General features: G+C 43.4%; 1 protein-coding gene across 2 annotated transcripts in view; it reads right to left on the reverse strand.

Annotated features, from left to right (window-relative positions):
* FGL1 (fibrinogen like 1) overlaps positions 1-12,500 on the reverse strand; it is a 33,705-nt gene extending 21,205 nt beyond the window's left edge. The window contains exons 1-2 of one of the 2 annotated variants that reach the window (XM_077302115.1): positions 12,425-12,500; positions 6,961-7,036 (exon numbers count right to left, since the gene is read on the reverse strand). In XM_077302115.1, the coding sequence (XP_077158230.1) occupies positions 6,961-7,026 (66 nt within the window). In that variant the 5' untranslated portion in view covers positions 7,027-7,036; positions 12,425-12,500. Of the gene's footprint in view, positions 1-6,960; positions 7,037-11,111; positions 11,207-12,424 lie in introns of those variants that run through there. The other variant, XM_077302116.1, reaches the window with a different exon arrangement.
* Between the last annotated feature and the right edge of the window lie 279 nt (positions 12,501-12,779).

Raw genomic sequence — 12,779 nt, forward strand, 5'->3', positions numbered from 1 at the left:
CCTAGCCCTGAGTGCAATCCAATATATGGCAACGGAGAACAGCTTGGAAAACATGAGGTGGGGTTAGGCAGCTTGTCAGGAAACTATTCCAGAGGGGTGGGCTTGTTGCCAGTCCAAAGCAGCTTTGGTAATGCTGTAACAATTCGGCCAGAAGGCAACTTTCCTGCCTGCTCGCTTTGATGAGTTTCAGTATAAGGAATGAGGCTCCATTGAGCAGGTATAGAAGGATTACTACTCCTTGGTTCATACGGTAAGGTTAAATGGTTAATGAATGACAATAGATTAATCCCTCTCCTTTTCAAAAAAATTTAAACCAATGCATTGATAAACAAATGGCTTAGTTCAAAATCGGCAGTATGTCTTTTGAGATACTAAAAGAGGAGAGCTGTTCTTAATATAAATCTTATTTTCTGTCATGGCTGACTAACAACAACCTCAGGTGAGTTTCAAGGCAAGAGATGTTCAGAGGTGTCTTGCCATTGCCTGCCTGTTCATGACCACCTTAGGCTCCTTGGTGGTCTCCCATCCAAATACTGACCATAGCTGACCTTGCTTTTCTTCCAAGATATGACAAGTTTGGGCAATACCACCTAAATCAATGATTCCTAACCCAATAGCAAGGGGTGTGTGGTGCATCATAGTGGTTAGAACATTAGACTCAGATGACGGAAATTCAGGTTCATATTCCCACAGGGTGACTCCAGGCACATTATTCTTCGTCACCCTAACCTAAATTGCAGGGCTATGGCACAATCAGCTTCTCCGGGAAAGGACAACAATACAAATATACAAAAGAGATTGGCCTTCAGATAATATATAAAAGTGCTCACTCACGGTTAGATCATATTTGCATATTCTTCCATGCTTATTTCCATAGCACACCAAACAAGTATATCCGTAGCTCTTAGTTCAAACAAGCACAATTGCTTTCACTGATTAAAATGGCCGTCTGCCAGCTAAATTAACTAACGCTTGCAATGACAAATCTATTTAAACCCATTCCAAGTTGCTGCGCTGTTATTATAAAACAGGCAATGAGGAACGCCTCATCTCCACGATATACATACAGAATGAATATGCAAAGAGAGTAAGCAATGGACTCAGTTATATAGATTTAGGATCCAGGGAGAGAATGAGGCTTCAGGTAAGCTTGAGCGGCTGCAAAGCCGAGCCAAAAGCGGCGATTCAGAGTCGCTTCCAAACAGCCAAACAAAAGAAAATTCCCGCTGATGACATAGTTGATGATATCAATGAAAGGTGTACATTAAATAGTGCCTTTCCCATTGAAAATACATGCCATTGGGGGCAAGGGAAAGTTTTGCCCTTTCATGCATGTTTTTTTAAGGAGAAAATGGTCAGTGATACTGTTTGATCCATAGCAATTTGTTAGCTACTTTTGGCATGGTGATGGCAAAGCGGAGTATAAATCAAACAAATAAACAATGCTTGACATGCCTATATTGCTGTGTGATACTTTGCCTTGAGCAGGTATGTTTCACCACAGTCAGTCTTGTTTGCAGGAAATGTGGCCGGGGAGGGGCTGAATGATGGCTGCAAGAAACCAACAGTGGGGAAATGTCTACACAAGACCTTTGAAAACATGTATCTTCCCATCCAGACCGCATGATAGTGAACTTGAACTGAGCACCAGCCCTCCAGCAAAACTACCTGCTGACTAAGCTTCTAGGGAAACTGAGAATGTTGATTGGCCCTTTAATAGCTTTGCTGTAATAAGCTTTGGCTTGATACTTGGCTACTCATGATTTTTCCCCCCTTTATAGACTTCAACAGAAAACTATGCAATAAAACACCTGCTCCCTCTGCTGGCTTTCTAGCTGCAAAGCACCCAAGCATAGAATCAACTTCTTAGCCATGTTCCAAGAAGGTCCCATAGTTTCAACCATTTAAACTCTTTGTCTAATTAGGATCAACTCACACCTGATGCTTTTGAAAGTGTACATTTTGGAATCAAACTAAACACAACAGTGACAGCCACCATGGATGATGTTGGCATGCTTTGTTTTTACATCAACAGGGTCAAGCAAGCTGACCATTTCTCTGCCTTGCCTGGCTGGGCTGCATCAGCTTCTTTCCTACCAGCCCAGTTTCAGTACAGGAAGCCAGCCAATCCAGCTGGAGTAAAGGACCACTGGAGACTGTATGGGGAAGGAGGAAGCTCAGCTTTTGTCACCCGCACATCCCTTGATACAGAAATCAGATGCCCTGTTTCTCTTTTTCATATGTGAATAGGACAGACACGCAAAAGTGATGGTTGCTGACATGTCAACTTTGACTGTTTTTTAAGTGTACACTAGTAAAATGTAGTGCATGAACAACCTGTGTATGTCATGTTACACTCACACGGCTTCAGAAATGGGATGGGCTGTGGCTCTCCATCAAATGTTCTTGCACAGGCAAATCTGATTCTTTGTTCTGGAGGAAAACCTGCGAAGAAGCACTCCTAATACTGCGACTTCAACCCATTCTGTTCTGCACCTCACAACAGTATAGGAGTAGTGTGACCAGTACAATGGTTAAAAAGTAAAAGTGCTTAAATACACTTTGAAGACCCTCAAAGTTTTATCCAAGGCATAACTTCTTAGCGTGCACATAACGGTCCTCATATGTGGCTTGTCCCCATGGAAGAGCACAGGAAGCTTGAAAGGGCATCTGGTTGGAATTCTAGGAAGCATAAGATCCTGAAGTTGTTAGAGCCGGTCAAGACCTGAGTAAAGCTGAATAGCCCCCTGGGCAGATGACCCTCTTCATATTGGATTAATGGAGAGGTCTGCACCTCCATATATCAGCCTAAGCTAAAGCAGCAGTCTAGAAATTCTCACATTCAAGAGCAAACAATATGCAACTGTTGATGAAAATTTTTGCATGTTTACCTGTAGAACAAATGAATGATGATGATTCAGGAAGACCATATAGGAGAGGAAGTGTGGAAGCTGGGCATGAAATCAAAAAGCCAAACTCCAATGAAGTAAACAAGAGTTTAGAGAACCAGTTAGTTAAGCAGCTGGTTGGGTGTACCTAGTTAGGGCATCAGACTCAGGACTGAGACACTGAAATTTATTTCCCACCCTTGTCATAGAGCCTGCCAGGGGATCTTGGGCTAGTCACTCTGTCAGCCTGGCCTTCCTCACCAAGTTGTTGTAGGGATAAATTGAAGCAAGGAGAATGATATAAAGTGTCCCGAACTCCTTGGAGAAAGGATAGGATTAAAAACTACTAAATTAATAATAAACAAATACCTTAGAGAGGAACAATCACATGGGGCTTGAGACATGGGAGCCCCGTCCTCACCCAACCTAAATGGCCCTGTTGATGAACAGCACTGTGTAATCACTGCCTTTGTAGTACATTAAATCGCCTTTGTTCATGAAAGTAATCATATTAAGTAGTATTAGCAACAGTTTGATGTTCTGAGGCACATGGAATCAACAGTTCTAGAGATGCCAGAAAGCCATTCAAGAGCCTTTGTTCTTAGATGTGACATCTCTCCTGAACAGATTCACAAAAAGTGCTTGGGAGAGGCAGGCCACAGATCCAAGCTAGCCAGGCAGCCAGACTCACTCACTCTCATTCTGCCTCCCAACAAGTCATTTAAGGGTAACAGCAAGTTTCTCATGGTGTCAGTGCCAGAATTGCTCCCTGTGGGGAGAGTCACAAGGACAGTGCTCAAATAGAAATCAACACAACTGTGATGCTTGCACATCTGAAGGTTGTGTGCTACTACCCTGTCACCCCAAGTTTACTCCCCGTGCAACACCCCATCATGGACAGCTGGAGTTAAAAGCCTGATACTAGATGTGGGGGAAAGAATTTTCACAACACAGATTTAGAAGTACTAGCAGGTTGTTTATTTCCTTCAACTAAATTAAAAAGGCAATGGAAAACAAAATAATCATTGGGAAAAAATGCAGTTTCGATTGTGGCCATGTCAGTAATTGGAAGCAGGCAGAGTGTAACCGGCTCTGTGTGCTCTGTTAGTTATTATTATTTTTATTATATAAACTCAGAGCCATATACTAAACAGCTGCTATCAAATGCAGAGGGATGGCCATGCGGTCCCATTGTTTAGCCCAGCTACTGCCTTTAATGCATCTGGAAAATAAAAAGATAGTTTTGTGGAGCCACAAACTGCCATCCAGCTCCCAGTGGAGACATTCAAATTCATCTTTTTTTCAAGCTGAGACATTTTTTATTCCTTATGGCAGTTATTACAAACAATTGTGCCAACGGGGGGGGGGGGGTTATACCTTCCCCCTCCCAACAGCAGCAAACATTTCCAGTTCTGGGAAGAGGAAACTGTCCGCAGTAGTTTTCCTGGCCTGTGTGCCCCACACACATCTCATGCTTGGGGCAGAGATCCCCCTCTGGCACTTGCTGCTCCACTCCTTTTCAGAAAAAGATCCTGGGTTTCCAGCTGCTCGGACCAAGTCACTAGGTGGTTCCAGGCATGGCCTGGTAGGGCCCCTATAAGTGGCACAACTGGGCGGGGGCATGTCTTCCCTGCTGGCCTCTGACCCATCTCTCAAATTCATTTTCATATATATATATATATATATATATATATATATATATATATGTGTGTGTGTGTGTGTGTGTGTGTGTGTGTGTGTGTGTGTGTATATATATATATATACACACACACACACACACATATATATATATGTATGTATATATATATATATGTATATATATATATATACACACACACACACACATATACATATACACATACACATACACACATATATATAGATTAGGCTGAGAGAGAAGACTGGCCCAAGGCCATCCAGCAACTTCCATGGCAGCGTGGGGAGTTCAAACTTGTCCTCCCAGATCTTGGTTTTACACTTAACTACTACCCTCTCCCCACTAGTAGCCTTCCCCTGGAACAAATCTGGCCAAGTTGCCATTTCCAGGCTGGGACAAGTCACTCATATTATATGGAGGCTACCACTGTGCCCAGAAGAGTTATGTGGCATCAAGTCAAATCCACTACCACATCTGGATAAGAATGCAGATTATATGGCAGCAAGTTGCCCAGTAATTGCTGCTGGACATGGCCTCATAAGGTTTTCATTTGTCTGCTGGAGGTGGCAGATCCACAGCAGCCAATGAGAGAAAGAAAAACAAATCTTTATCAGCAATGATATGACATCACTTTAAGAACATATAAGAAAAGCCCTGCATGATAAGACCAATGGTCTATGTAGTCCAGCATCCCATCTCACACAGTGGCTAACCAGTTCCTCTAGAAGGCCAATAAAAGGGCATAGAGGCTGAGATCTTCCCTTGATGTTATCTCCTAGCTCTAGGATTCAGAGGTTTTCACCTCTGAATGTGGAGATTCCACTCAGTCACCATTGCCACTGGCCACTGATAGACTGATTCCTTATGCATCAAATAAGTTATGTGAAATAAGAAAAATCTGGCTTTCTCGGCACCGCCTAAGATCCAGAGACTGGAAACTTTTATTGACATAAGTATGCACTGATGGGACTGTTGAGAAACAGATAATTGAATCATTTGGCTCAATGCTGAATATTTACAACTACTAATTAAGATGTATCAAGAAACTAACAATGTTTTGGTTGGTTTTAGCCAGTCTCTCCATCCAAGCTCACACGACTGCACCTTTACTGTAGGTCCTATCCCACATGGCTTTTACCTCTGCAGATCCCACGGTCACCAGCACAGCGTTTTTGGAAGTCAAAGGGGACCTGCTCCCATTTTTACCACTAGAAAGGCTGGGAATTCTTTGTTATTTGTAGAGCATTTTGAAATTTCTAACATTTAAGTTCTTATTGGATTAAATTCTTTTACTTCAGCTAAGTAGTTTCTAGTAATAATGCTAGCAAAGTAGAATCTATAAGGATATATTCAAATTATTCTGGGGACTGTTTTGCTTATGTCACAATAAATGTACTCCCATTCTTCCTTACCATGGATCAAAGCGCTTAATTTGTGAACAGAAAGTCCTAGATTCAGTCAGTGACATAACCTGTAAAAGGATCTCATGCAGCAAAGTTTGGGAAAGAGCTTTTGCTTCCTGTAACCCTATGCTATTCAATAAAGATAACCATGAGATTCGCAGCCTGGTTCAGCAGAAAGCTGGTTCTAATGTTTATTACTGGTATCGAGGATCGTTGTATTTAGAATGGGGGAGACTAGCAGACAGCTCCCCTGGAGAAAATAGCTGTTTGGGAGGGGGAGCTCTGGGCATGGGTACCCAAACCACCCTGAGTTGGAGGATCACCCACACCCCACCCCTCGCCTCTCAATAGGCATCCCAGGGGCCCTGGCCTACCTGTGAAGAACCACTGGATGGACATGGCAGCTGTGGCTCTAGGGGGTGACTAATCTCCTCCACGGGCCCCAAGGTGTGGATGGTGGTGTGGCAGTTGTGACAGTGCCCAGGTTTGGCTTCGGAGATGCTGGCTGCAGCCTGGCTCGGACCGTGAGGCCATCACTGCTGCTGGCCTCCCTCAGGAGGAGGCTGTGGCTCCACAGGGTAACCAGGCTGTAAGACCGGCCTCCTCTAGACTGCAGCCGCAGTGGGCAGCTGGGCAGGAAGGCTAGCCTCTTCCAGGCTGCAGCTTCAGGGGTCAGCAGGGCCATGAGGCGTCTCTTCTGGGCTGCAGCTGCAGGGAGCAGTAAGGCTGTGAGACCGGTCTCCTCCAGGTGGTGCTCACAGCTGCAAAGGCCTGTTGGGTCACGAGGTTGGCCTCCTCCAGGCAGCTGCTGCAAGCGACAAGGGGGCCATGAGGATTGCTGCAGGGGGCAATCGGGCAGCGAGGCTGCGGAGACCCCCCCATAGCCACATGACCCTCAACCAAACTCGCCTTTGATCTCAAAGTAACCAAAATACACTAAGCTGATTTCACTATGCTACTGATTCTAAAAGTGAGAAGAAGCAATAAGTGACATTTAGGAAGTAAAACTTACCAGGCTGGCAGCCCTTGTTATCGAGACACTCAGAAGAATAAAATGGAACACACTCCAATTTTTCATTTTGACGAACCTGAAAGAGACCATGATCATTCTGGGGCATCATTATTTTTCAGCAGAACTACAAGCACAGCTGTTGACAGCTCAGCACTGGGGTTCCAAGAACCGATAGAGGGTACTTCTGTGTGCTCCTGAATTTGTACATTAGTGCAGAAGCACTGGGAACGAATTACTTCCAAAATTCACAAGATATAACCCATTCACAAGTCCTCAAAACTCCCGTTATGTTCATATACAAATAGCTTCTCAGTCAGCATATAATGCATTATTTATTCAATTCATATACTACCTTTCTGACTTCATAGGGCTATCAAGGCAGCTAGCAAATGAAAACATACATAACAAAACCACATTTAAAAACCCTTAAAACTCATTCAAAACACCTCATTGATATTAAGTCTGTGGGTTAGTAAAAACACTCATGGACCATTTGTCTTGGGAAGAAATAAATCCTAGGACAGGAATGCCAAGCAAAACAAAGCCAAAAGCCTGCACCCACTGGTGGAAGATGGCAACAGAAAGAGACAGACAAGTGTCCCTAGGGAGAGAGTTCCTGAGTTTTGGTGCCACAACTGACCACCATCCCCCAGACCACCGTTTAATCTCAGAAGGTGGGGATCTCAAAGCAAGGCCTCCAAAGATGACAGTGGTCACTGAATAGCTTCATCAAGGAGTAGGTGGTCACTGAGGTTAGCAAAATACCAAGTTCAGTTCACAGTGCATACATGTGTTAGGAACCGCCTGTGCCGTCAGGCTCCTTATTACCAAAGAGATGAGTGTAGTAAAGTCAGCCATCCACTTGCACAAGTACAACAAGCTTTCATAATGTTAAGTGTGTTCTTTCAGCACATCTGGAGGCCATTTGAATCGCCGCTGACCTCTGACAGAAATAAAATTTAAAAACTCACTCCCTTGTTTCTCACAAGCTGGGTTCTGCCCCTCAGCTTTTCTTGAGCCCTTCACAATACTTTGGGTGGATCTAAAAAAAATCAGTTGCATTCCGACAGCTTTAAAATCTTGGCTGGTGAAATGTCAAATGAAAAGCATTTTGCTGTTTGGGAAAGCTCTCTCCCCAAGGACATCCACTCCAAGCTTGCATCATGGAGCTGGCTAAGGTTTTGGTCTCATTATTTTGATTTATTTTATATATTTTTTTGGCTAATGAGATATGCTCTTATGGGGGGAAAACAGAACAAATTAGATCTAACAAAAGACTATAATTAAGCATGAAGACAAACTGAAGCAACAGATAAAAGACTCTTCAGCACAGCAGAACTATTGTGTTGCTCAGGAACCTCAGGCACACAGCTGAAACTGGTCATGTGACATGAAGGAAGGTTTTGCTTCTTTTCCTTTTTTAAAAAAATGATGTTGACTGGTGAACTACCTTAATATCGAATGTGAGCTATGTAGCCCTATCTCAATTTAGGTTTATGGGGAAGGTGGCCCACAAAGCTCAGTGGAATTTAATCCTAAATAAGAGCCAAATGAATAGTATTACGCAAGATCTATTGGAAGAAACTGTTTGCAAATTAAAAGAGAAACTCTATCCTTGCAGCTTTTTTGCTTTACTACTTGTTAAGTAAAGATGAATTTTCTTCTGTCTGTCCTGAAACTATTTCCCAACAATTTCATTGCGAGCCCACAAATACAAGTATTACAAGAGAGGGAGGAAAAAAGGTCTCTGTGTCTATTCCCTCTTACCCCATGTGCAATTTTTATAAATCTCTACCAGGTCTCCAATTTGCTGTAGTTTTATCCATGGCAAAGTCCAAGGCACTCCAGCACATCCTTAAAAGAAAGCTGTTCCAGCCTGCTTAATCCTAAATACAGTTACATTGTTCTGAGCTCCCCTCCCTGTCTCTACCAGCCAGCTAATAGAGGACAGCTCTTCTGGCAGGTTTTCTGTTCAAAGCTAGACCCCTCCCCTCCAAGCTCCTAGGGTGGTGGTGGCTTGGGAGTAGAAAATACACAGGCCCATTCCACACAAGTTAAATGTAGCAGGAGTGTGGCAAATTGTAAATGCTACTAATTTGCAGTTATGCACGACGTCGCACACAATCTGCCACACTCCTGAAACAGACCCGTGAAAAGTGCTTCATTGTAGCGCTTCTAGGGAAATTCCAAAAAGTGGATTCACCCTCTGGAAAGCGCTACACTCTTGCAAACAATCTGCAACAGTTTTGTAAAAGTTCTGTGCGTTACCATTGTTGCGGTTTCAGCAAAATCCCTCCCCTTGGCTCTCTCCTCTGAACTTCCGGTGAAGCGATCGCCATTTTTTTTTCTCGGAGCGAGCAGAGATCAATGAGCCGGCGAGCCTTTATTCACCCAGCGAGGCGTCTCCGGCTGCAGTCCCTCCACAGAGCTGCTTTAACGCTCCCCTCAAGTCACCAAGCACAACACAGCCCCGTTTGCAAGTTCCCTTTATTTTCGGCCAAAAATTGCACCCGTGCACGGGGGGGGATTTTTTTTCACTCGGGGGAGCATGGCAATGATGAATCAGCAGCTCACACGCCAGCTGCCAGCTAGATGGGTCTCTACGTTAGGAGGAATCAAGGAATCAAGGCATATTCGTTGCAGCGTGTGTTTTTCTTTTTTTTTTAAACCTGTTCTTAAAGAGAAAGGGGCTTTTCTGGAGCATGGTAACAACCGCCCATTGGCTGCTCATTTGATTGACAGCTAGGGGCGGGACAAAGCACGGAAAAAATCGCTTCCTTTCTAACGATTTTTGGTGAGACCGGAAACCTGTGGGAAACGATTGAAACGCTACTGGATTCCACTACAAAGGCAGGTATGCATTACGCCGAATTCCACTATTTTAAATTCCGTTATTTCTTTCTGTAAGCAATTTGCCACATTGATCCCTCTCAGGAGTCAAAAGGCAGGAAATAAAGCACTCTCCCGCCTTGTGATCCTTTAATCCTGGCTGGAGCATCATCCGACCCCCCCCCCAGGGAGGGACAAGTGAAGCATGAGGCTGCTTGTTTATCTTTCTTTTCCTGCAGGAGTGGAGGGGGAGGGGAGGCAGCAGCCTCACAGAGTGTGGGCTTTTGGAGTGCAGTCACTTTAAAATTGATCCCGAAATGAGGGCAAAAATAAGTCTTGTGAGGGAATGGCAACTGAGAACCAGGCAGTTTTTGAACTGACACCCTGACCAATCAGCGACAGACAACCACACTACATCAGTATTGGAGGCATGAAGGAGGAGGAGGAAGTTAATCCAGCAAAATGCAGAATATTTACTATGGGGGTGTGGCATTTACACTTAATACTGGGGCTCTCAGAGTGGTTTCCTCAAATGTAGCGACTTATAACTTGTCCTGGATATCACTGGGGAAAGGTAGTTTGACTCCAGATCAATCATAGACGTTGCAGAGGGAAAATTTAAAGTGCTAAATATCAGAATGGAAATTGAATAAGATGTAGATGACTTTCTTTAATTCAGGGTCACTGAGGATAAAAAGCCCGGTGCAGATTCACCCCAGGTCTTCTTCTTCCCCTATTTTATCCTTAACAATCCTCTGAGATGGATTAGGCTGTACTAACTAGTCTTAGGTCAAGCAGTGAGCTTGATAGCAGAGCATGGGTGTTAACCTAGGCCTCTATGGTCCTAGATCAACACTTCAACTGCTACACCACAATGGAGAGCAGTGCAATAATGATTTGTTTACTAAAGGATACCTCAAAATCTAACTCTTTCCCTCCAAGTGATGCATTTCACTATCTTCATCACTGCCCTCCCTGCAAGTTTAAGACAATCTATTTACTCTGTAATGCTGCTGCTACATCTTAATGTGTGAACTGACTTGAACTTTGTTACCAGAACTGGGATGGAAGGAACGCTGGTGACCTACACTTCTTTTATTACCTTCTCTCTTACTTTGTTTCTTTGATTTTCTCTCCCACACCCATGCAATAAAACAGACAAACAAGGGGAAAGTGGTTTTTTTTTCAGTTTTACTAATAACCTCTACCCCCCACAATACAAATAAGTGTCTTTAAAAATAGCTTACACCAGCAACAACAGGCATAACACTGCTCTGAAAGCAAAACACTGTCTTGAAAACTCCATTTCCCTGTCTTCTTACCTGCAGCAGCAATGACAGAAGGCATGGAGAGGAGAAAGAAGCTTTCACAGTCATTACCATTGTTTGGCAGGAGGAGAGGAGGAGTTGAGGGGATTTCAAAAGGGCATTGTGCAGTACAACTTCCTATTCTCCTCTCTTCTCGTTTTGTTTTTGTCTTTTTGCTTCCTGCTTCTCCCACTCATTAGTTAAGATCTGGGGCTCAGGCTCATTGTTGCCTGGCCTCCCTTTGGATTGTTAACTTCCACCCTCCCCGTTTATTCCCTCGTACTCTTTAAACGAACCACAGCTTTTTAAAGAAATCTCTGTTCTGATAAAATGCACAAAAAATGCCAGAATATGCTTATGTTATAGCTATAGCCAAACAAACAAACTAACAAACAGAGGAAGAGGAGCTGGCTTCTACACACCGCTTTTCACTACCTGAAGGAGTCTCAGAGCAGCTTACAGTCACCTTCCCTTCCTTTCCCCACAACAGACACCTTGTGAGGCAGGTGGGGCTAAGAGAGCTCTGAGAGAACTGTCAGTGGTCCAAGGTCACCCAACTGGCTATGGGAAATCAAACCTGGTTCTTCAGACTAGAGGACACCACTCTTAACCAATATACCAAGCTGGCCCTGAACCAGCAAACCAACCAAAATGCAAACCCTTGATTTTTTATTGTTGTGTCGATTTCCTGGCTCTCAAAACAACTTGCATAGGAAGAGCTACAGTTCCCATGCAAAAATTAGGCGAAATTAACAAGTGGTTGATCCATTTTAATACCTCTTTTTGTCTTGAAATTGCATAGGAACATTCTGCTAGGGCAAAGAAGGCTACTGTAAATTTTACATTTCCCTAGAACACAATACAAGGTAATGGACAGCTACAAAAAGATCTCCTGGCCGCGGTCAAGGGAATAGAGACTGTCCATCTCACCCCTAGAACAGTAGTAATGATGGCCCAGGGAGTCTTTAAAAGAGAATTCCTTCAATAGAAGTGATACAAGATACTCTAGTTAAGGAGAATTCTCCACAGCTCAACTATCTTTTCAGTTCTGAAGAAAGTAATGCATGATCTGGGGATTAAATAGCAAGCACTTACAACAGAATCATGCTATCACTTTTATAGCATTAGGGTTTTTTGTTTTAAATCCTCTATGGAACAGATACTGATATTCATTTTGTGAAATTGTCTGTGTTTATTTGAAGGCCAAAATACAACTCTTAATTTCTTTGACATTTCATTTACCTATTTAACCCCCTTAGAGCACACTACAGTCATTCTATATAAAGTAATATAGAAACCGCCTCCACCCTCCAGGCATTCCTGTTTACCTTCGAGTGCAGTAAAGATCCTTGAGCGGTGAATGTCTTCTGAAGGGCTGCACAGAATATCACAGCCTTCTCCAGAATGAGATAGTTTTTGCTATTAAATTTTGAACAGTTCAAACCGTAATGAGTCAGTGGGGAGGAATGTTCAGAGGAGTAGTGTTTGTGAAGGCTATTGCTAACTTGTTGTCTTCCAAAGAGAATATAAATAAGATCGACAAGGAGGGGGAGAAGTGTAAAAGTCTGTTACGGATTTTATTTAAGTTTCTCTCATTAAACGGCACTAGTTTAGAAAGACATTTGAGATAGAATCTAGGTTTGAGGGCCAAGATATGCTGCAGCCAGAGCAGTGACTATCATT

Source organism: Paroedura picta, chromosome 10, assembly GCF_049243985.1.
Source record: "Paroedura picta isolate Pp20150507F chromosome 10, Ppicta_v3.0, whole genome shotgun sequence".
Lineage (NCBI taxonomy): Eukaryota > Metazoa > Chordata > Lepidosauria > Squamata > Gekkonidae > Paroedura > Paroedura picta.